Genomic DNA, 25,388 nt, shown 5'->3' with positions numbered 1-25,388 from the left:
TATTAGTCATAGTAGACTTCAAGGAGCGAAGACGGAGATTTTCCTGGGATAGGTGTAATCCACAATGATCTTTACTAGAGAAGAAGGAGGCATTTGCATACATCAATACATCATTATCTGATGCGTTTGTAAGTTTACACCGGTACGTGAAAATACTTCTTTGTGGCATACCTAAATACGTATGTATAGATGTAGGAATAGAAAAGATATAAAGAGGTATTTCAGTCCAATAATGTAATAATGACACCAAGCAATGAGGAATAATACAATAATGACAGTATAAAATAGTAAAATATACATAAGTACAATACAAAGTATATTTCTTCTATTAGATTGTTATCGGGGTGGTACAAAGCAGATTATAAATAGATGTCTAGAGGTCCCTGTATCCATTCCTATGTTTTCAATAATAATAAAAAAAAAAAAGGAATTCCCTTTTCGGTTTTACCTTTTTAAATAAAAATTTTTTCACATTTTTTCATTTTTTCCCATGACTGTAAAACTCTCTCACTTTCCATTATTATCAGTCTCTGTTTAAAGTTGACAGAAGATGTTGATAAGGACAGTACAAGTGATGTTCAGCCTTATCATGATCCCCTCATAGCCTATTTATTAAGGGTCCCCCTTCCTTTGTAGAATTTTATATAGCTGTCCACTCCAAAGCTACCCACCCATAGCAGTTCCTTAAATTTGTGAGACCCTAATAGATGAAAATAGATGCATAAAACATATTTCTATATGTCATACATACACTGTTTAAATCTTCTGTCCATACATTTATGCTGGGAGTTGTAGTTTTGCAACAGCTGGAGACACACTGTTTCTCCTATGGCATGCCATCTACTGACAGCGTGATCACTGCTATTCTACACTAATACCATTTTAAGTCTTTTCCAAACAGTGTGCTTCCAGCTGTTGCAAAACTACAACTCCCAGCATGCCCGGACAGCCGAAGGCTGTCCGGGCATGCTGGGAGTTGTAGTTTTGCAACAGCTGGAGGCACACTGTTTGGAAACCACTGTCCTAACTAGACTTCACAATCATGACATCGTCTGCAAATGTGTTGCAAACTGAACTTCTTGCATTTAAATCATGTAAATTGAAAAATTAACCAATTCTGATCTGTAGAAAAACTGAGGCTAACAAATGTAAAACACTTACCTGATTCTCCAGATATGGTTAATCCCTTCAGTTTTTCATATGCTTCAAGCTGTTTAATGACACTCCAGGACATACACTGCTGGATAAGTGTATTCACATCCTACACAGACCTGAATGTGCTCTGCTCAGCCTTACACCTTTTATTAAAGCCCCACCAGAGGGCGGTGCTGAGCTAAGAGGACTGCCCAGCACATCCATTCACTTGTCTGCCTCAGCCAGACAGCAGCTGCTGCTCTGCTACTCACACAACCAAAGATCATGTTAATGTTTCAATATGTCTTTATTTCAATATGTCTTTATTAAATAATAAAATGTGTCTTTTCAGCTGTTTGAACACTATGCACTGTATGCAGAAAATGTCACATGTAAATTAGGAGGTTATAAAGTAAAAAAAAAAAAAAAATGAAATAGGTTTAGGGTAAAGTCACTATTTAGCTACATATTTTGCTCATTTGCTGCATATTTGCTGCTGTGTATTTTCCCACCCAATTGAATGAATTGGCAGAAAATACACAGCAGCAAAATAGGACACTTGTGACCCTACTAGAGATGAGCGAACTTACAGTAAATTCGATTCGTCACGAACTTCTCGGCTCGGCAGTTGATGACTTATCCTGCGTAAATTAGTTCAGCCTTCAGGTGCTCCGGTGGGCTGGAAAAGGTGGATACATTCCTAGGAAAGAGTCTCCTAGGACTGTATCCACCTTTTCCAGCCCATCGGAGCACCTGAAAGCTGAACTAATTTATGCAGGAAAAGTCATCAACTGCCGAGCCGAGAAGTTCGTGACGAATCGAATTTACTGTAAGTTCGCTCAACTCTAGACCCTACCCTTAGGCCAGGTTCACACTTGCGGAATCTCCAGACTGATTAAATCTGAATCAGTCGGTGCTAGGACCGCGCAGGCATTTGTTGTTCCCATAGATGGCAATGTCTGCAGAGCGGAGACCCGCCAGAACATTGAACGAGCTCAATGTTCTGGCGGGATTTTCCGAGGGGATTTTCTGGGTAGAAAATCCACTTAGAAAACTCCGCAATGTGCACCGAAATTTCCGAGCAGAATAAAAAAATGGAATTCTGCTCGGTAGTGTGAACTCTGCGTAAGGGTGCGTTCAAACTGAGTAATTCAAGAGGAATTTACTAGAGTAATTCCTCTTGAATTCTCTGCTCCAAATTAATGCACATCTCCTCTGCCCACTGACTTTAATGTTTTTTCCGCTGTCCTGTTCACACTGCGGAAATTCTGCTAGCGGAATTCCGACGCTGAATTCCGTTGTGCTTGAAGAAAGGACATGTTCATTCTTCAAGCGGAATCCGCTAGCAGAATCCAATAGAAGTCAATGGTAAAAAAAAATTCCGCCCACATCGTTTTTGCACGGAATTTGCGTGGAAATGGCTGAAAAAACCTTCACTTCTTTCTCCCCCATTTCCGTGCGCAATTTCGCGCAAATTCCACACAAATTCTGCTCGACAAGAAAATTCTTTTTCCGGCACGTACATTTTTCAGCGTGAATTCATCTTAATTTGCTCAGTGTGAACGCACCCTTATAGTGTATTTTATGAGCATGAAAAAAAAATATATAGAATTAGCTGGGTCATGTGACGGGCTGGATTTCATTGTAGTGCACATCTCCGAGCTTGTCATACATGGACTTTATTTTGTGTGGAGGTGCAGTAATAAATTGTGATATAAGTAATGCAATAAACAGCTTTCATTATTACTATTATAGAGAATACCAAGATACAGTGATTAGCAACTACCGTATATATGCACAAGTGTTCCCGTTTTTAACACTTTCAACAGCAGCAGTACCCCTGATGCGATTCCACTTCTAATAAACAATCCTCCCGTGCTACAACCTCTAAAAATATGATATAGTTTATTCGAAGAGAGACAGAGGGAGAAACAGAGGGAGCACTCATGGTTAAAGAGAATGGCGAGTGGTAGCTTTATTCGGTGAACGGTGCAGTGAACAAGCTTCAAACAGCGGGATGCCACGGACCCTCGGACACACAGGTGAACAGCTGCTTTCGCACTGATCAAGCAGTGCTTCATCAGACCTGTGGTCTGACGAAGCACTGCTTGATCAGTGCAAAAGCAGCTGTTCACCTGTTTGTTCGAGGGTCCGTGGCATCCCGCTGTTTGACAGGCTTAATAGTGGAAGCCGTCTCATAGACGGAGTCCATTACTAAGCCGAGACTTAGCATTAGTCACAAAACTGGCTACCCACTGCCACAGGGGTGCCAGAAAGAGCCGTACCAACAGGCCTGGCGCATTAAAATTGGTGCTCCTAATAATTGGGGGTTAGCGCTAGCCGGTTTGTGACTAATGCTAAGCCCCGGCTTAGTAATGGACTCTGTCTATAAGACGGTGTCCACTATTAAGCCTGTCAAGTAAATAAAATAAAAACACATTAAAAAAATGTTTATTCCCCAAACAAAACACTTCTCATTTCAGATTCGCGTATCTTGTGGATTACTTTAGATTCGTAGGAGTACAGTGACCATTTTTTGTTTTTTTTTGTTTAATGTTAATAAAATGGTTAACGAGGGCTTGTGGGGTGTAACGGCTGAGGTAGGTGGATCCACTAACTTGTGAGGAAGATGGCGTGGGCCGTATCAGGGAGCGGAGTCTTGTTTTAACCAGAGCCTGCCGCAAAGCGGGATGGACTTGCTGTGGCAGGCGACACCCAGGTCGCTACCCTTGATACGACTCGTCCCCATAGGCAGCCGAGGTATAACGAGGCACAGGAAGGATGAGGCACAGATTAAATCAGGACAGACAGGAGGTCAAGGCTGGCTGCAATGAAGCAAGGTCAGGTCACGTATCAAGAGGTCAGAAGGCAGGCGGCACAGGAACAAGGTCAAGACACATAGCAAGGGTTCAGATACACTGCAAGACAAGACACAAGTATATGCTTTCTCTTAGGCAACAAGGGCCCAAAGATCTGGCAGGGAACAGTAGGAAGTGTCAGAACTAAATAGGGTTGTTTGAGACAAGCACCAATTATTGATGCACTGGCCCTATAAATTTAGAAGAGCCGGCGCGTGTGCCCTAGGAGGCGGGGACGCGCGTGGTGGCAGAGACAGGCAGGGGGAGAAGAACAGAGCGGGGCTTGCAAGCGAGCGCGCCCCACAACGCAAGGAGAAGGTCCACTGCCGGGAGCAGAGGGCAGAGCCCTAACATGGGGAAGTGTTTTTTTGGGGGGGGAATAAAAATTTTTTAAACGTGTTTTTTTTTCTATTTACTTGACAGGCTTAATAGTGAAAGCTGTCTTATAGACGGAGTCCATTACTAAACCAGGGCTTAGCATTAGTCACAAAACCGGTTAGCACTAACCCCCAATTATTACCCCGATACCCACCGCCACAGGGGTGCCAGGAAGAACCGTACCAACAATCCTGGAGCATCAAAAATGGCGCGCCTAGGTGGTAACAGGTTAGCATTATTTAGGCTGGGGAGGGCCAGTAACAATGGTCCTCACCCACCCTGGTAATGTTAGTCTGTTGCTGCTTGGTTGGTATCTGGCTGAGAATAAAAATAGGGGGAACCCTATGCTTTTTTTTTCCATAAATAATTAAATATAAAAAAATAAACGCATAGGGTCCCCCTATTTTTACTCTCACCAAATACCAATCAAGCAGCAACAGCCTGACGTTACCAGGGTGGGCGAGGACCATTGTTACTGGCCCCCCCAGCCTAAATAATGCCAGGCACAGGAGCATCATTTTTGACGCTCCGGGCCTGTAGGTACTGGCTCTTTCCGGCACCCCTGTGGTGTTGGGTACAGGGGTAATAATTGGGGGTTAGCGCTTGCTGTTTTTGTGGCTAACGCTAAGCCTAGCTTAGTAATGGACTCCGTCTATTAGACAACTTCCACTACTAAGCCTAAAGTTAAAAAAAAATTATTCCAAAAAAACGTTGGTCATCAACGTAGTCCACCGAATCCGAAGGAGTCCACAGGATACACGGATCTGAAATGAGAAAAAAAAAACACGAAAAATTGGTCAATATATTTATTGTGACCCGCTTGCACATCTCCCGTGCCGCACGACTACAACTCCCAGCATGCCCTAACAGTAAGGACATGCTGGGAGTTGTAGTTGTGTGGTGCAGAAGATGTGTGGGCGAGTGACAAGCTTGTCACCTGCCCCCGCTGCAGGACTACAACTCCCAGCATGCCCATACTTAAGGGTATGCTGGGAGCTGTTGTCCTGCAGTGGGGGCAAGTGACAAGCTTGTCACTCACCCACACCGCACAACTACAACTTCCAGCATGTCCTTACTGTAAGGGCATGCTGGGAGTTGTAGTCCTGTAGCGAGGGCAGGTGACAAGCTAGTCACTCGCCCACACCGGACAACTTCATGTCCCAGTACGGGATATAGCCCCATACATTCTTGACCTATGGGCTCCTTGCTCAGCCCCCCCCCCCCCCCTTTATAAGGAAGGGAGGAGCAGCAATCTTTCTCTTTTGCTCTTATTACGCCTGCTGATATACCAGACATCGCAGAGCCAGTGTCCAGCACATTTGGAGGCCTCAAGCCTAACCAGCAGCCACATGTCAGTAAGTCAAGTCATCTATGTCTGCTGTCACTACCTACAGTCAAGTCATGTCTATAGTCAAGTCTATTATTGTCAGCGTGGCTGAGTAGAAGTCTGTCCAAACACTGCAAGTCCCAGCAAGCTGCAAGGTCCTTCTGTGTTACTGGTCACCTCTTTGGGATCCTGGCCTAGATGTAAAGACTGTTACCATCTGTCTACCTCAGTAAAGCTACCATTAACCCTAACCTGGTCTTGGGCTATTATTGCCCTGCCTAACCTAGGGATAGCGGAGCTACCTTCGGTTGGTTACTTAGGAAAACCACGCCCTGGCATCACGAACATTTAGGAGTTAATACCATCTGCCCCTGGGCTATAACATCTGCCCCATACACCTCACCTTCACACCCCGTGGCTCACCACACTGGGAGTTGTAGTCCTGCAGCAGGGGCAGGTGACAAGCTTGTCAATCACCCACACCGCACAACTACAACTCCCAGCATGTCCTTACTGTAACCACATGCTGGGAGTTATAGTCGTGCAGCGCCGCGGGTGACAAGCAAGCCAGGGAAGAGGGCGGTAACGCGCTCTGCTCCCCGGCCGGGGGTGATAAGAAAATGTCTGCAATTTAATATTTACCGCCGGATCCAGTGACACGGACCCCAGCGGGAAATTTGAAATTACAGTGAACTCCGCGGCGCCATAGCAAAGGGAGCCTGGGTTGACATAACACTGCAGCCACCCGGGACTCCCACAGCCAGGCTGGGAGATGTGCAGGAGCCGTCCCTGCCATCCCTCAGCGTGTACCGCAGTGCTGAGGGATGGCAGGGACGGCCCCTGAACCTCTCCCAGCCCGGCTGCGGGAGTCACGGGCAGCTGCAGAGTTGTGCCAGGCCGGGCTCCTTACCACGGCGCCACTGAGTTAACCCCCCCCCCCCCCCCCCCCCCCCCGGCTTTTTTTTACATTTTATTTTACCTCACCTGGCCGCACTCCGGCAGGCTCAGGTTCAGGCTGCGGGTCTTTCGGGACTGTGGTGCCTGTAAAGCATTGGAAGCATGCCAAGTAACGATCCCTGCCAGCTCCTCTTCTGTGCGGCGTAAGGGATGTCATTCCCTGCAGGCACAGTGGGTGAAAGTGGCCGTAGCGCCTGTGACATCCCTTACTCCGTGCACAATAGGAGCCGGCAGGGATCATCACTTTCAATGCTTTACAGGCATCACAGTCCCGAAAGACCCGCAGCCTGAACCTGAGCCTGCCGGAGTGCGGCCAGATGAGGTAAAATAAATTTTTTTTAAAAGCCGGGGAGAAAGGAGGAGAGCTATGATAGGTGTCATCCCACACCGCCACATAGTTTTTCAATCCCCCCCCCCCCCCGCTTGTCTCCCACCCAAGCCCGCGATGCATATCTCCCGCCTGCTACAAGACTACAACTCCCAGCATGCCCTTATTGTATGGGCATGATGGGAGTTGTAGTCTTGCAACAGGTAGCAGACAGATGGGAGATGTGCAGCGTGGGCGGGTGGGAGACAAGCTGGGGATGTAAAGCAGTGTCCCCATCTTTGTAAGGTAAGCAGGGAGAAAATATGATGGAACCCGGACGGCTGCAGAGTGATGCCAGGCCGGGCTCCTTTGTACAGTTGTCATATCATATTTCCTGCTGGAACTGTGATCATGGCGCCAGCGGGAAATATAAATTCTGCTCTCCAATGCCGTTTTGTAATCCAGCTCTGGGCTGGCTTACATTTATGCTGCTTTGGAGGGTTTGTGACTTTTTGTGCGACTTTCGCACTTGATAAATCCCTGACCACTGCAAAGTAAAAAATGAAATTCCCATTCGTAAACTCTTTTGTAGCTTTTTGCTTACAGCCAAAAGTCGCACAAAAATTTGCTTAGGTGCTAATGTGACTTTTTGTGCGACTTTGGTAAGCAAAAAAAGAGCTCTAAATCCCTTGATAAATGTCGCCCTATAGGTCTCATTAGCCCAAAGTAACCAATGACAGCTTGGCTTTTATTAGAGCATCTTGAGAAATAAAAGGTGTGCTGTGACTGGGAAAAGATAATTGTTGTCTCAGACAGTTTCTTAGAAATCTGTGCTACGTTAAAAATGCAAACTACCCTACCACAAATTGCTTGGGGTTGGTAGCAAACACGTGAACAATTGTCACACTGCAACAATTTGTGTTGAAAATACATGAGTTTTTTGACAGCTACATCACAAGAACCACACCATCACTACATCTAAATGGCCCCGAATCTAGGCATACACAAGATAGCTGCCAGCCAAACACTCATATGACCATCAGCTAACTCTGCCAACCACCACCACCCCATCCCCCATACAGATTCATGCTCAGTCAATTGTGCATGTGTTATGAATGAAGAGAGGGATAAAATCCACTGCTGGACCCCATACAGTATCTGTACCCAGCAGGCGTGTCATCATCTGAAGCCATACAGGGGAGAACTTCCTCCCTCACTCCACTACACACAGCCCAGAGCAGTTCAGTCTGTGAGATGAGCTATGATTGGCTAAGGTAGCACACACCCCCCTCAGCACTCCAGACTGCATTTCCTGATTTTGGACTTCTGCCAGGCCAGGGCCAAGAGATGGGGGAAATGTGCTCTGGACAAGTAGGGAGACACCTGGTGGCAGCTTTTTTAAACACAAATAAAACATGGAAACTTTTTTTTTATTATTAAACTAAATACATAAGAAAGATTTTTTATTTACCATAAGGAGTGCAATAGCAAAGTTTTAATGAGAGTGCCCATTTTACATTTCACATGTCTATTTGAAGGGGTAGAAAGTCTTTTATTTTAATTTTTTTTATGTTTTTGACTCCCGTTTTATAACTATCTGTCCTAGTCATGTGATGGACACACAGGTGAATGGCTGGTTATAATCCACAACTCTAATAACTTAAAATCCTTGAGGGATTTATACACAAGGTACATGAGAAATTGCTATTAGAAGTATATTGGAAACTTGTATAAAGGGATGTTCACATATACTTTATATTCTGCAGATTTTCTTCTGTGCATTGCCTGCTGGTAAGTCAATGATAAAATCTGCAGAAGAAAACCCACAGCATACAGCATATAGTATGTGTCAATATACCCTTATTGCATTTCAAAATGTGCTGCGATGAGCAAACACAGGCAGCTATTCTGCGATGAGCAAACACAGGCAGCTAGCCAGCAGCCCTGTGTGTTCAGTGAGGTTCGGAGGCGGGCGCACAGCCCCACCCCCAAACCTCACTGAACACACAGGGCTGCCGCCGGGTAGCCCTGTCTGTCTGCTCATTGCAGAGTACGCAGCATATTTTCCACTACTCAGTAAATTTTGAGCAGCATGAAATACGCTGCATTAGCGCGGTACCGTAGCCTTAAAGGGGCACTCCAGTAGAAAACTTTTTTTTTTTTAAATCAACTGGTGCCAAAAAGTTAAACAGATTTGTGAATTACTTCTATTAAAAAATCTTAATCCTTCCAGCACTTATTAGCTGCTGAATACTACAGAGGAAATTCTTTTTTTCTGTCTGTCCACAGTGGTCTCTGCGTACTGGAGGATTAAGATTTTTTAATAGAAGTAGTTTACAAATCTGTTTAACTTTCTGGCACTGGTTGATTTAAAAAAAAAAAAAAAAGTAGTACTCCTTTAAAGTTAATTGGGAAAATCTTTAGCAAATCTACAGCATGCATGCTCAGCCCTCACTTCAATTACTCTCTATGGGACTTCAATTACTCTCTATGGACCCCACCAGTTAAGATAGGTGCTAACTTAAAGGAGTATTCCGGCCAAATACATCTTATCCCCTATCCAAAGGAGCCTCGCGAGAGGCCTGCCACTAGGACCCCCCGTGATCTCCGTTCAGTACTCGCATTCTATGCCGGGCTCCTGCTCCAGTCTCAGAAACCTCTGTATTTCCAGGACTGGTGACGTCATGCCATGCCCCTTCCATTCATGTCACGCCCCCTCCCATAGACATGAATAGAGGGGACGTGACGTCATGTCTCTAGTCCCGGAAACACAGAGGTTTCAAGACTGGTACAGCAGCAGCCCGGAATAGAATGTGGGTGCTGCACAGAGATAATGGGGGGTCCCAGTGGTGGGTCCCCCATGATTAAACATCTTATCCCTATCCTTTGGATAGGGGATAAGATGTCTTTGGCCAGAATACCCCTTTAATGTTGGGCTGGGTAGGTAGGTTTTACTAAGAAGGTAATAGTTCTCTGTTGTATTTCCAATGCAATGATGAAGATCTCCTGGTGGAATCAGTTGCCTTAACATAAAAGAGAAGTGTGACGTACAATACAGCCAGAGACAGGTTTTATCTAAAATGTGTTAGAAGGATGGAATGGAAATAGATGACTCAAGGACACATGGGCTTTATGTTAGAATCCCTCATATACTGTATGTCTCGCAGGTTTGATTGTTATACGAGTCAGAATAGGATCATAAGAGAGAAGGAACTAAAGAGAGGATACTTTAGTGTTTTCTTTCCTCATGTTTCTTTCAGTAGAGCAGGAGATGACAAAGATATGGCCCACCTGGGACATAGCTAGAAAATGGATAGACAAATACACACACTAAAGAGACAGGGAAAGACACTTTGAATAATTACATTGTACAAAGAGTAACAGCAAGGGACAGAAACACAGAGTACAAGGTTCAAGTCCCTGCTAAAGCTGCGATCACACGGCCGTCTAGACCCGTCCCGTTCTTCTCCCATCAAAAATAAAAACGGACTTTAAGAAAAAGGGACAATAACAGATGCAAACGGATGTTATCCATTGGGATCCGTTACTGTTCAGTTAACCCCTTAAGGACCGAGGGTTTTTCCATTTTTGTTTTTTCCTCCTTGCCTTTAAAAAATCATAACTCTTTCAATTTTGCACCTAAAAATCCATATGATGGCTTATTTTTTGTGCCACCAATTCTACTTTGTAATGATATCAGTCATTTTGCCTAAAAATCTACGGCAAAGCGGGAAAAAAATCATTGTGAGACAAAATTGTAAAAAAAAACGCTGTTTTGTAACTTTTGGGGGCTTCCGTTTCTACGTAGTACATTTTTTGGTAAAAATGACACCTTATCTTTATTCTGTAGGTTCATACGATTAAAATGATATCCTACTTATATAGGTTTGATTTTGTCGTACTTCTGGAAAAAATCATAACTACATGCAGGAAAATTAATACGTTTAAAATTGTCCTCTTCTGACCCCTATAACTTTTTTATTTTTCCGCGTATGGGGCGGTATGAGGACTCTTTTTTTGCGCCGTGATCTGATGTTTTTAGTGGTACCAATTTTGCATTGATAGGACTTATTTATCGAATTAGGATTTTTTTTGCGCGTACGCCATTGACCGTGCGGTTTAATTAACAATATATTTTTATAATTCGGACATTTCCACACGCGGCGATACCATATATGTTTATTTTTATTTACACTGTGTTTTTTTATGGGAAAAGGGGGTGATTCAAACTTTTAATAGGGAAGGGGTTAAATGATCTTTATTCACCTTTTTTTCACTTTTTTTTTTGCAGTATTATAGCTCCCATAGGAACCTATAACACTGCACACACTGATCTTTTACATTGATCAGTGGTTTCTCATAGGAAACCAGTGATCGATGATTCTGCCGTTTGACTGCTCATGCCTGGATCTCAGGCACTGAGCAGTCATGCGGCCATCAGACAGCGAGGAGGCAGGTAGGGATCCTCCAGCTGTCCTGTAAGCTGTTCAGGATGCCGCGATTTCGCCGCGGCTATCCCGAACAGCTCCCTGAGCTAACCGGCATGCTTTCACTTTAGACGCGGCGTTCAACTTTGAACGCCGCGTCTAAAGGGTTAATAGCGCGCGGCACCGCGATCAATGCCGCGCGCTATTAGCCACGGGTCCCGGCCGTTGTTAGAGGCCGGGCCCGACCCGCTATGACGTGGGCCGTGGCCCCGCGTTATAGATCGGGAGCGGACTCATGATGTACCGGTACGTCATGGGTCCTTAAGGAGTTAATAAACAAAAAATAATAATTTTTTTGGTTCTGAGCATGCTCAGAAGTAAAAGCGGTTCAAAAACAGATTGAAAAAACGGATAACATTTAAGGCTCATCCGTTTTCCATAGACTTCAATGTTAAATTTACTTTATCTGTTTTTTCTTCCATTTGTTTTGATGGGAGTAAAAATACTGCATGCACCGTCTTTTCTCCAGTAAAAAAAAAAAAAAAATGGAAATGACAGGTCCAAACGGATGTGAAATGATTTTTTAAAAAAATCCCATCGACATCAATGGGATAATTTTACAACCGTTGGTACCATTTATACTTGAGTATAAGCCAACCCGAATATAAGCTGAGGCCCCTAATTTCACCCCAAAAACTCAGGAAAAGTTATTGACTCGACTATAAGCCTAGGGTGGGAAATACATCATCGGGGGGAAATACATGTCATCATCCAGACCCCCGTCATTAACACCCCCGTCATCATCCCCCCCCTTTCATCATCCCCACCCTTCATCATCACCGCCTGTCATCATCACCTTGTCATCATCCCCCCCTTCATCATCACCCTGTCATCATCCCCCCCTTCATCATCACCGCCTGTCATCATCTGCCCCTGTCATCATCCAGACCACTGTCATCATCCCCCCTCTTCATCATCACTGCCTGTCAATCCCTTCATCAGTGGTCTTCAACCTGCAGACCTCCAGATGTTGCAAAACTACAACTCCCAGCATCCAGGCCATCTATGCTGCAGGGACCGTCCGGTGGGGAGGGCTAGTCGTTCCGGGCTGTCCATCTTCACCAGGAGGCCCTCTTGTCAGCTCCGGGCCACCCTGGACTAGTGACGTTGCCTTGACGACGACGCACAGGGACTTTCATGCGCAGGGACGGACGTCCCTGTGTGTTGTCGTCACTAGTCCAGAGCCGACCCAGAGCGGAGAAGAGGGCCTCCCGGTGAAGATGGACAGCCCGGAACAACTAACCCTCCCCACCGGACGGTCCCTGCAGCATAGATGGCCCGGAACAGCTCACCCTTCCTTCCCACCGAGAGGAGGTGAGTAGAAAACTAAAGGATGATGACGAAGACCGCAGTGGTCTTCAACCTACGGACCTCCAGGTGTTTCAAAACTATAACTCCCAGCATGCCCGGACAGCCATGACAGACTGAGAAGGGATTGACAGGCGGAGAGTTCACTCGAGGGGGGCGTTTCCAGCACGAAAAAACGTGCTGAAAAACTCGGCTTATACAGTAATCTGTTTACAAGCAGCAACAACAGAACCTAAACAGGGGGGGGGGGGGAACGGGGACAGATGGCCGTGTGAACGCACCCTAACTCTGAAAACAATTCTCTGTCTGAAGGCCCTTTTACACAGGCTTATTTATGGGTTGAAACTATCACCATGAAAAATGCTATCTTATCTATCTGCATCATGTTATAGAGCAGGAAGAGCTGAGCAGACTGATAATATATATATATATATATATATATATATATATATATTCTATGGTTAGGAGTCCAGTGAGTGATCCTATCACTGAGTGACACTATCACTGGACTCGAGACGAGATTTCAATCAATAAGTTACAAGTTGTACTTATCTTTTCCCAAAATCATATATGTCACTCTGCTCAGCTGCTTCTGCAATATAACATGATGCTGATAGATTAGATAACATTTTCATGGTGACAGGTTCTCTTTAATGGGTGAAAATCATTGCCTATTGTTGGGGGTTTAAAGTACCCTCCTTTATCGTACAAGATGCACCTAACTATAGGTCACACAAAGGTTTACACTATAGGAAAAAATGTCATACTTACTAAAACTTTTTCTGCTGGTGTAAAGAAATATGTTAATATAACAACTTAAAGGAGTACTCTGAAGCAAAACTTCTCCCCACCAATAGCAAGCATCACTGAAGTTATATAACATAGTAAATTACCTCCGTGTTTCGTGAAAACTTTCGTTCCCCATTATGCAGCCATCCGCGGCCATCTTGGGAATGAAGTGTCATCGTTCTCTGGACGAGTTGGTCCCTCCCACTCATGAATATGCATGCCCACCTTCGTTTGCTCAGCCGACAATCACTCGGCTGAGTAAACGCCTCCCCAGCCTCCCTCCTACCATGCTGAGCTGCACGCGCCTGCGCACTCAGCATTTACTTTGGATCAGGCATAACTATCAGGATTATTCACAAAAGGAGTTACACATAAAAGTAACGTAGCACCAGTCCTATGCGCATGACCAAATGCTAGATGGAGGGAGGGGAGGGGAGAGGAGGAGGATGGAGGCATGGAGGGACAGGAACTTGAAGCAAGGCAGCATGGGGGATGATGATTTTTACGTCACCCTCCATACCACCATAACCAGGAAGTGCAGTGAAATACGGAACGACACATCAGGAGAACGGCTGGACCGATTGCAACAAGAAGTACATGACCAGAGAGGTACAGCCATGGGGAACATTTGGAAGGTATACATTTATAAATCAGAGTACTCCTTTAAGTAGTCTAGGGTACGAATAGGGGTTAATACATTTTCCTCTGGTAAGTCAGAGCATTCAGCTGATCTTTTTTGGATACATAATGCATAATGTTACTGTCATGTCTGATCGGCAGGTCAAAAGTTGTTTTTAATGACAGTATCGCTTTAAGGAGTTGGTCAGGGGGCCTGGTGCTACTGGACCCAAAGATTCACAGATTTTTTAACAAAAGATTTTCTTGACATGTTGTAGAGACATGTAAAACTTTAGTTTGGTCAAGTGTTCCAATTGGGACCGATAGCTAGAACAAGCCGAGAGAAGAGTGCACAAAGCGATACTAACTTACAATGTAAGTCTATGGGATTGTCAGCTGCACTTTTCTCCCCAGTGAAGACAATGAGTTCTATGGGAAAAAGATTTACCGTACGTAATGCTAACTTCCCCAATGACCTGGTTGTGTGGTGCCTGTAGAAAATAACAGTGACACAGTATTTTATAATACATATTTTGTGCAATAACAAAAGCTATACAAACAGAAGTAAACATTCCCTAACAATATAATAATGTGATATAAGCTTGATATTTTGGCTGTACACAAGACTTAAAGGGGTACTCTGCTGCTCAGCATTTGGAACAAACTGTTCCGAATGCTGGAGCCGGCGCTGGGAGCTCGTGACACCATAGCCCCGCCCCCTCATGATGTCACAGCTGTCACGCCCCCTCCCATAGACCTGCATTGAGTGGGCGGGGCTATGACGTCACAAGCTCCCGTCGTGGGCTTCAGTGTTCAGAACAGTTTGTTCCAAACACTGAGCAGCGGAGTACCCCTTTAACTATTAGTAAGCAGAACGAAGTACACTACAGTAATATGTGAACTCAAAAGTACTTTAATAGTTATAGTGTTCAATAAATTGGGCTAAATCAAAATGTACAATGGAGGGTTTCTCCAGAACACATAGCTCTCCTAGGTCTCCTCTTCTGGGCAGAGAACAAAGTAGATTGTGCTGCTGTAGCCTGGCCCTTAACACTGTCAATGTAATAAACAGCCTAGACTGTCTGGAATAGCACTCAAGGTATAAGTGTCTGGAATTCAAATGAAGATTCCATTTTCCTACTTTCCTTTTTTTTTTTTTATACTGATAGGGATGAAGATTAGATTTTTTCAATATAAAATATGTCAAAAGTCAAACTGCATGGATTGGTTTCATGGAATTTTCCATTCATACTTTTTAAACTTCCTTCTGTCTTGATGTATTATGTTAAATATTTTTGTGTCAAAATCATGTCTTTATTGGCTAACAGCAAAAGTATACAAAGGTAAAGTCTAAAGGGTTGTGATGGAACATAAGGTCCGTCTGATCATGTGAGTATCGGTAACCAGATAGTTTCACCCATATCCTGCCGTCAGCCGAAATGATAATAACGTTTTAAGAGCACATTGGCTCCAAATTTTACAAATAAGAAGCTGAGAATATTGCTTGCGATTTCATACAGATTATTTTTCTAATGTCATTTTTTCCAAGGCCCAGGCGTTATTGTGTACTTTTCCTCTCTTTAAAGGGAACCTGTCATCACTTTCATGTTGCCATAACCATGAATCCTCAGGGTTGTCCCCAGAGACGTCTCACTGCCCCATGGACCTAGATTGATAGCCTGTTCCCTGTTTGGGTATAGGAAGAGATCTATCAATCAAGGCTGGTGAGGTGGGGAGATGCTGCTGTGACCACCCTGATGACTTGTGGTTTGGGCAACATGAAAGTGATCACAGGTTCCCTTTAAGACCCTTTCCTGTATTTGGCTACAATATGTCCATAGACATGCTGCAGCCAGCCAGAGAATGACACTTAACTTAAAAAGTACATCATTGAAGGGACACCCAGAGTTCCCATTATTTATTATAGAGTGTTTTCAGTACAGAGGTTGCTAGGGAGTATTTCAATACGTTCTGAAGACTGCTCAGTAACTGGCAGAGGTGACCACGTTGGATCTGTGCATTGGAATATACATCCAGCATGGCTACCTCTGTTATAATAATACTGGTAATGTAATTGTGCCCCCCATCACTTCTACCATAGCATTACGCAGGACAAGATAGCCTCCAATCACCAGCACTGGATAAAAGGGCCTAGATTTACTCAAACTGCATTATTCTCAGACAGCATAAAGGTAGAATAGACAATCTTGGGCTGGGAATAGTATTTTAGTTAGTATTTTAGCAAAAGCCAGGGGTGGGCGCCAAAACACAAAAAAAGATGTAAATCTTTTCATTAAAAAACTGAATAAGACCTGACTCACTAACCCAGACTTATATATTTTCTGACAGTCTAGTCTAAGTGTACACTATCTATTAACTAGCTTTATTTGTCACCAGAATTCGTGTCACATTTTAAGCCACATCCTTTTACTTAAGCCATCCCCTCTTATGTCAAACATAGTAACATAGTAACATAGGGGGAGATTTATCAAAACCTGTGTAGAGGAAAAGTGGTGCAGTTGCCCATAGCAACCAATCAGATCACTTCTTTCATTTTTCACAGGCCTCTTTAAAAATGAAAGAAGCGAGCTGATTGGTTGCCATGGGCAACTGCACCACTCTTCCTCTGCACAGGTTTTGATAAATCTCCCCCATAGTTCATAATGTTGGATAAAGACCAGAGTCCATCAAGTCCAACCTATAACCCTAATGGGTCCCTACTGAGTTGATCCAGAGGAAGGCAAAAAACCCTCATACTAGAGGTAAAAATTCCTGATGTAAAAGGTTCCCAATGGGCATAATAAATGTGGTGCACAGCATGTCCATGCCGTAGTCTTCATTATTTGGTTTATGTTTAGACTCATGACTTTAGATTATTCACAGTTTGCAATCTGTGCTAAATTTCAGACTTTGTATATATGGGCATTTCTCTCCATGTAATAGACAAATAGACACAGAGTATGAGTTCTCTATATATGTATATCCAGAATGTTGTCTTCTTCACTAGCTCTTATACACTAGTATTTTCCCTTCCGATACAACCCACGTGATTCAACTCTCTGATGCACTAGCTTAACCCCTTAACGCAAAATGACGTAGTTCACATATTTGCAGCTGCTGCTGCATTCCGGGGGCAGAACTTTTCACCTCCGGTTGTTTCCAACAGGTGAGAAGTTCGGCTTCACCCCTTCGCGCAGAAGACGCATTTATACAGCGGATAACGCGATAACTTAGCGCATTCCGCTGTATAAAAGCGGCGTTCATTAATTGTGCGCTCCCGCGGCGCTGATCGGGTTAATTAGCTAAAGTCCCGGGGTGTCTGCGGCAGACCACTCCCGTCTGACACCCTGGGATCCCATTTGATTAACCCGATCAGCGATGGGGTGTGCAGGGGCAGCGAGGGGAGGGGTGTGGCGGGTGCGCAGCGATCCGGAGGTTCGGCAGTGGCGATGGGGGGGGTGCATGGCGATGGCGGGGGTAAGTGCCCCCGCCATCGCCACGCACCCGCTGTCGCCGCTGCCGGACCTCCGCCCACGTGTGGAAGTCCGGGGAGAGAGGGGCACAGCAGGGTGAGAGAGAAGGGAAAGTAGTTGTTTACCCGGTGGCGGCTCCGGATGAGTGGGGATCCGGCAGGCTGCGGAGGGATCTGACTGCCCGGTGAGTGGTCGACGGTGGCCCTCAAGACGATGCAAAACTACAACTCGCAGCATGTCCAGAAAGTCTGGGCATGCTGGGAGTTGTAGTTTTGCAACATCTGGAGGACCACTGTTTGGAGACCACTGTGTAGTGGTCGCCAAACTGTGATCCTCCAGATGTTGCAAAACTACAACTCCCAGCATGCCCGTCTGCAAATGGCTGTCTGGGCATGCTGGGAGTTGTAGTTGTGTGCCTCCAGCTGTTGCAAAACTACAACTCCCAGCATGCCTAGACAGCCAATTGCAGTCTGGGCATGCTGGGATTTGTAGTTTTGCAGCATCTGGAGGATCACAGTTTGGAGACCACTACACAGTGATCTCCAAACAGTGATCCTCCAGATGTTGCAAAACTACAACTCCCAGCATCTCCGGCTGCAAATGGCTGTCTGGGCATGCTGGGATTTGTAGTTTTGCAACATCTGGAGGGCCACAGTTTGGAAATCACTGTGCACTGGTCTCTAAACTGTAGCCCTCCAGACGTTGCAAAATTGCAAATTCCAGCATGCCCAAACAGCTGTCTCAGCATGCTGGGAGTTGTAGTTGCGTACCTCCAGCTGTTGCATAACTACATCTCCCAGCATGCCCTTCAGCAATCAGTACATGCTGGGAGTTGTAGTTTTGCAACAGCTGGAGGCACCCTGGTTGGAAAATACTGAATTGGGTAACAGAATCTAACTGAAGGTTTTCCAACCAGTGTGCCTCCAGCTGTTGCAAAAGTACAACTCCCAGCATGCACGGTCTGTCAGTACATGCTGGGAGTTGTAGTTTTGCAACAGCTGGAGGTTTGCCCACCCCATGTGAATGTACAGGGTACATTCACACGGGTGGGTTTACAGTAAGTTTCCTGCTTCAAGTTTGAGCTGCGGCAAATTTCCTGCCGCAGTGCAAACTCCTAGCGGGAAACTCACTGTAAACCCGTCAGTGCGAATGTACCCTAAAAACACTACACTACACTATCACATAATAAAGGGTAAAACACTACATAAGCACCCCCTTACACTGCCCCCCCCCCCCACAATAAAAATAAAAAACGTATCGTACGGCAGTGTTTCCAAAACAGAGCCTCCAGCTGTTGCAAAACAACAACTCCCAGCATTTCCGGACAGCCACTGACTGTCCAGGCATCCTGGGAGTTTAGCAACAGCTGGAGGCACCCTGTTTGGGAATCACTGGCGTAGAATACCCCTATGTCCACCCCTATGTAAGCCCTAATTTAGTCCTCAAATGCGCATGGCGCTCTCATTTCGGAGCCCTGTCGTATCTCAAGGAAACAGTTTAGGGCCACATATGGGGTATTTCCGTACCGGAAAAATCGTGTTACAAATTTTGGGGGGCTTTTTCTCCTTTTACCCCTTATGAAAAGGAAAAGTTGGGGTCTACATCAGCCGATTAGTGTAAAAAAAAAACATTTTTTTTACACTAACATGCTGGTGTTGCCCCATACTTTTTATTTTCACAAGAGGTAAAAGAAAAAAAAAGTGTTTAACGCAATTTCTCCTGAGTACAGAAATACCCCATATGTGGGCGTAAAATGCTCTGAGGAAGCACAACAAGGCTCAGGAGTGAGAGCGCACTATGTACATTTGAGGTCTAAATTGGTGATTTGCACAGGGGTGGCTGATTTTACAGCGGTTCTGACATAAACACAAAAAAATAAATACCCACATGTGACCCCATTTTGGAAACTTCACCCCTGACGGAACGTAAAGCCTGAACACTCCACAGGTGTTTGACAAATTTTCGTTAAAGTTGGATGGGAAATGAAGAAAAACTTTTTTTTTTCACTAAAATGCTGGTGTTACCCTAAATTTTTCATTTTCACAAGGGAAAATAGGTAAAAAAGCCCCCCAAAATTTGTAACCCCATTTCTTCTGAGTAAGAAAATGCCCCATATGTGGATGTAAAGTGCTCTGCAGGTGAACTACAATGCTCAGAAGAGAAGGAGCGCCATTGGGATTTTGGACAGAAATTTTTTTTGTAATAAGGGGTGCAGTGAGCATTTATGCCCCACAGGTGTCTGACAGATTTTTGGAACAGTGGTCCGTGAAAATTTAAAATTTTATTTTTCATTTGCACAGCCCACTGTTCCAAGGATCTGTCAAACACCTGTGGAGCTTAAATGCTCACTGCACCCCTTATTAAATTCTGTGGGTGATGTCGTTTCCAAAATGGGGTCACATGTGGGGGTCCACTGTTCTGGCTCCACAGGGGCTTTGTAAACGCACATGGCCCCTGACTTCTATTTCAACCAAATTCTCTCTCCATAAGCTCAATGGCGCTCCTTCTCTTCTGAGCATTGTAGTGCGCCCACAGAGCACTTGACGTCCACACATGGGATATTTCCATACTCAGAAGAAATGGGGTTACAAATTTTGGGGGGCATTTTCTCCTATTACCCCTTGTAGAAATATAAAATTTGGGGAAAAACCAGCATTTTAGTGAGAAAAATTCATTTACACATCCAACTTTAACTAAAAGTCGTCAAACACCTGTGGGGTGTTAAGGCTCACTGGACCCCTTGTTACATTCCTTGGGGGTGTAGTTTCCAAAATAGTATGATATGTGGGGGTTTACTTGCTGTTCTGGCACATAGGGGCTTCTTAAATGTGACATGCCCCCCAAAAACCATTTCAGGAAAAACTCACTCTCCAAAATCCTATTGTCGTTCCTTCCCTTCTGAGCCCTCTAGTGCACCCGCCGTACACTTCACATATACATATGAGGTATTTCCTTACTCGAGAGAAATTGGGTTACAAATTTTAGGAAAATTTTTCTCCTATTACCCCTTGTATAAATTGGAAAACTGGGTCTACAAGAACATGCGAGTGTAAAAAATGAAGATTTTGAATTTCCTCCTTCACTTTGCTGCTATTCCTGTGAAACACCTAAAGGGTTAACACACTTACTGAATATCATTTTGAATACTTTGGGGGTGCAGTTTTTATAATGGGGTCATTTGTGGGGTATTTCTAATATGAAGGCCAATCAAATCCACTTCAAAACTGAACTGGTCCCTGAAAAAATCTGAGTAATACTGAGAAATGATGCAAGTATCGACGAAATTTTACCACTAACATAAAGTAGAATATGTCACGAAAAAACAATCTTGAATCAGAATGAAAGGTAAAAGCATCCCAGAGTTATTAATGCTTAAATTGACAGTGGTCAGATTTGCAAAAAAGGCCTGCGTCCTTAAGGTGAAAATGAGCTGCGTCCTTAAGGGGTTAAAGGGGTACTCCGCTGCTCAGCATTTGGAACAAACTGTTCCGAACGCTGGAGCCGTCGCTGGGAGCCCATGACGTCATAGCCCCGCTCCTCATGATGTCACGCCCGCCCCCTCAATGCAAGTCTATTGGAGGGGGCGTGATGGCTTAGACTTGCATTGATTGGGCGGGGTTTGACATCATGAGAGGGTGGGGCTATGATATCACAAGCTCCCTGCGCCGGCGCCAGCACTCGGAACAGTTTGTTCCAAACGATGAGCAGCGGAGTACCCCTTTAATGTCTAAATTACAGGAACTAACTGGATGAGGATGTCAGAGGAGATGACCATGGTGAAATGCAGACTAAGAACTCCACTTATTCTTGTGGCCAACTATGACACGACACTCGGAGAAGCTGAAGTCCTTCCTGACTTGGAAGATAGGCTAGAACTGGTCTGACCAGAGGCAAATGTAGAAACCAGTGAAACGATGTCTTTGTTCAGCTTATCTTTGCTAAATCTCTTGAAGAAAATGTTTAATGGCAGAAATATCCTTGAAGAGGACATGAGCTAGGCTCAAGATTAACTTAAAGGGTAGCTCCCACCAAGTACTATATAATTTAATATATCTGTACCTAGTAGTAATCTAGCCCTAACCCCCTACCTGGCTTCAAACATTTTTTCATTGCTTTAATAGAGCAGATTTAGTGCTTCTAAATCTGCTCTATAAAGCAGGGCAGGAAGCAGCGCTTCCCAACAGGCGCGACGTCACTGATGCCTTGCTGGGCGCTTGCTTACGCCCTCAGATCGTCTATGCATGAGTGTTATTTATCTAATAGGGTGCCTCCAGCTGTTTCCCAACTACGACTCCCAGCATGCCATGATTGCTATTAGCTGTCAGGCCATGCTGAGAATTGTAGTTGTGAAACAGCTGGAGGCACCCTATTAGATAAATAACACTCATGCCTAGTGCTGGGCGGTATACAGTACCGGTATGAACCTGATACCGTTTTTTTTGTCTCCCAGTAGTGTCACAAGAATGCCTCCCGCGAGCACTACCATCACCGCTAGTGGGGTCCCTGTGCCCACTAGCGGTGTCACAAGAATGCCGAGCGCGGCTCTGTTCCCCGTCCCTGTCAGCTCTCAGGGTACGGGAACAGATTTAAAAGCCTTGCACGCAGCTAACGCAGTACTGCGCAGGCGCAGCACTACGCAAATAGTGTAGGGCTAACGTAGGCAGCGCTAGGAGCCTGGCGTTAGCCCTACGCTATTTGCGTAGTACTGTGCATGCGCAGTACTACTTTAGCTGCGTGCAAGGCTTTTAAATCTGTTCCTGTACCCTGAGAGCTGACAGGGACGGAGAACAGAGCCGCGCTCACGCTCGGCATTCTTGTGACACCACTAGGGGGCACAGGGACCCCGCTAGCGGTGATGGTAGCGATCGCGCTCGTTGGGCGCACATTTGACACCGCTAGTGGGCACAGGGACCTCGCTCGGGCGCGGGGGGGGGGGGGGGGATTTGCAGGCGTTAGGCCAGTGGAGCTGGCCAATGCGCACAGCCCCAGCTATCAGCATGCTCGCTCTCACCTGTTTGATTGACAGGCGGGAGCGAGCACCGCAGTGACTGAATTTTGACTCATTGCAAAGCTGAAATGAGTTGAAATTCTGTAGTGACGTCACTGCCGAATGGTTTAAAATCACTTTTTTTTTAATTAAAGTATATTAGAGATATGTTGTAGTACTTAATTACTACAACATATCCATTTTTTTACTTCATGACAGTGCCCATTTAAGAGCAAATAGGACTAATGACAATGTGGCCTTTTTGTGGGAGGTATGCCTGAAATTAGCTACACCTAAGCTCACAGACTTAAGTCTCCTCAGGATAGCAGAACTAAGGGACTGACATGTGCACTTAGCTAGGCCAAGACTAGACTAAGGCAAGGTTCACCTCTTTCCCCAGGAAAGGATTAGATCAATTAAATTCAGAGGACTAGATCAATCATTCAGCTGCACAATCCAATGTAAAGTATTGTATGGTCATTCAAAGTGGAAGAGATATATATTTAGCATCCAGCAAACCTTGAACGTATTAACTCAGCTACCCGACTAGTCCTATGGGTAACAGCTGGAAGAGCTTATGCTGGGCCACCTCACCTCCATCTTTGCAATTCTCTACAAATTCTGCCATGACTTCCTTTTTCTCTGCGTGATGTTTTTCTCTTCCAGACTCTGGTTCTGCTCCTTCCTCTCTACTACAGTTTAAGCTGCTGTATACAGCTAGGAGGGAATAAGGAGATGACCTCAACCCTGAGCAATTAAAAGCAGTGATTTGTTGGCTCTACACTGTTCAGCCATAAGATGAAAACCTGAAGCCGTATTGTGTAGGTTCTCCTCATGCCTTCAGGAGATGCCAAGAGACAGAGAAATAGAAGTGTGCCAAAAGGCCACTGTTTGGTCTGTAACAATATTTAGGTTGGTGTATGTATCAGAGTTGAGTGTGGAGACTCATGGCCATCCAACATAACATTGCCCATAATATCACACTCCCTCAGCACCAGGTGCCAAGTAAAAGAAAACGGGATTCATCAGTCCAGACCACCTTTTTTATTGCTCCCGGGTCAAGTTCTAATTCTCATACCCCCCTTGTAGAAACTTTTCGTAGTGGACAGAGGTCACTATGGACAGTCTTATCATTCTGTGGCTGTCTTTCCTTGGACTTCATTTAGTTGGAACTAACCAATGCATTTCAGGAAAACCCCACAAGACCTCCCTTTTGGAGATACACTGACCAAGTCATCTAGTCATCACAATGTGACATTTATGATCACTGCGATGCTTGTGCATGCCCCTTTTCCCTGCTTCCAACACATCAACTTCAAGAACTGTTCACTTGCTGCCAAATACATCCAACCCTTCCACAGGTGCCAATATAGTAATAACCAAATTAATTCACTTCAACTGGCAGTGATTTTAAATGGAATCTGTCAACTCTACATTATGCTTACAGCCCAAGTGTCGAAGTTTGTACTGCAGCATGCATGTCATGTATGTAAGCCTAATAGAGGCATGCCTATCACTGTAAAATGTACAGGCATAATGCACTGCAATACAGAAGTAATACCAGCAATAAAAATATTGCAACTTCAAATCCTTTAGTGAGACAAAAAATGTAAAAATATTTTTTAGTAAAAAAAAAAAAAAAAGCTAGTAAGAAAAGACAAAAATCTGTCTGTTTTTTACCAAATCTCATCAATTGAAAAAAAAAAAAAAAGAATTAGGCTGGGTTCACACTACGGTTTGTAACTACGGTTCCCGTATACGGCTGGGAGGAGGGGTGGGCGGGGCTTAATCGCGGCGCCCGCACTCAGCCGTATTCGGGAACTGTAGTTAATGTATGTCTATGAGCCGACCGGAGTGAACCGCAGCCTCCGGTCGACCACGTTTTTGCCTGCGGTCGGGAAACCGCATACGGCCGAAAAAGCAGCCGACCGGAGGCTGCGGTTCACTCCGGTCGGCTCATAGACATACATTAACTACTGTTCCGGAATACGGCTGAGTGCGGGCACCGCAATTAAGCCCCGCCCACCCCTCCTCCCAGCCGTATATGGGAACCGTAGTTACAAAATGTAGTGTGAACCCAGCCTTACACATTCACAAATAGAACCAATAGATTCAGTATTCCATGTATTAGGAATCTTAAGGATTTATCAAATTCTTTTTAAATCCTTAAAAATTATAGTCTAATTTCACAAAATGTTTCATGAAAAAAGGGAAATTAAGGGCAGTTATTGAAAAAAATTGCCACATTTTAATGACTAGAAATAGCGATAAAAATATCTGTTTTTAAGACCACAATTGTGCACTAGCTGCTGTTTTACTATAGTTCATTAATAATACAGGTATAACAACATGGCCTTAGGGTATGTCAAGCTTCAGTCTTTCTAAAAACGACATCATAAAACATGTGAGAACACATCCTGCATCATAGCATGATAAACCCAGAGCATAACAGTTTAGGCGTTCTCCATCCAAAACCAATAATATTAGAAACGTGATCTATACACAAGTGATTTCACCAGATTCCCACAGCATAAAATATAGGTATAAACCTATCTGGATATGGCATTTCAGTATGAGCCACTACACAAATACACTCCATGTTATAAAAATGTATCAGGGACTTTATCTATTTAAAAGAATAAAAACTACCACAAGAGGACATAGTTTTAAATTAGAGGGGCAAAGGTTTAAAAGTAATATCAGGAAGTATCACTTTACTGAGAGAGTAGTGGATGCATGGAATAGCCTTCCTGCAGAAGTGGTCG

At 44.6% G+C, this 25,388-nt stretch overlaps 1 protein-coding gene and 1 long non-coding RNA gene across 3 annotated transcripts in view; one reads left to right on the top strand and one right to left on the bottom strand.

The window, feature by feature from the left end:
- NMUR1 (neuromedin U receptor 1) overlaps positions 1–1,281 on the bottom strand; it is a 96,929-nt gene extending 95,648 nt beyond the window's left edge. Inside the window, exon 1 of one of the 2 annotated variants that reach the window (XM_056565548.1) lies at positions 1,162–1,281. Coding sequence is in view for 1 of the 2 variants with exons in the window: in XM_056565547.1 (XP_056421522.1) it covers positions 1,162–1,234 (73 nt within the window). In the remaining variant the exon portion in view is untranslated. The remainder of the gene's footprint in view (positions 1–1,161) is intronic. The other variant, XM_056565547.1, reaches the window with a different exon arrangement.
- The window catches only part of LOC130361899 (uncharacterized), a 105,210-nt gene that overhangs the window by 29,825 nt on the left and 49,997 nt on the right, over positions 1–25,388 (top strand). The window lies entirely within an intron of this gene.

The sequence above is a fragment of the Hyla sarda genome, chromosome 3 (genome assembly GCF_029499605.1).
Source record: "Hyla sarda isolate aHylSar1 chromosome 3, aHylSar1.hap1, whole genome shotgun sequence".
In the NCBI taxonomy this organism is placed as follows: Eukaryota; Metazoa; Chordata; class Amphibia; order Anura; family Hylidae; genus Hyla; species Hyla sarda.
The sequence above is the reverse complement of the archived record's forward strand: the minus strand, read 5'-3'. Positions and strand labels throughout refer to the sequence as shown.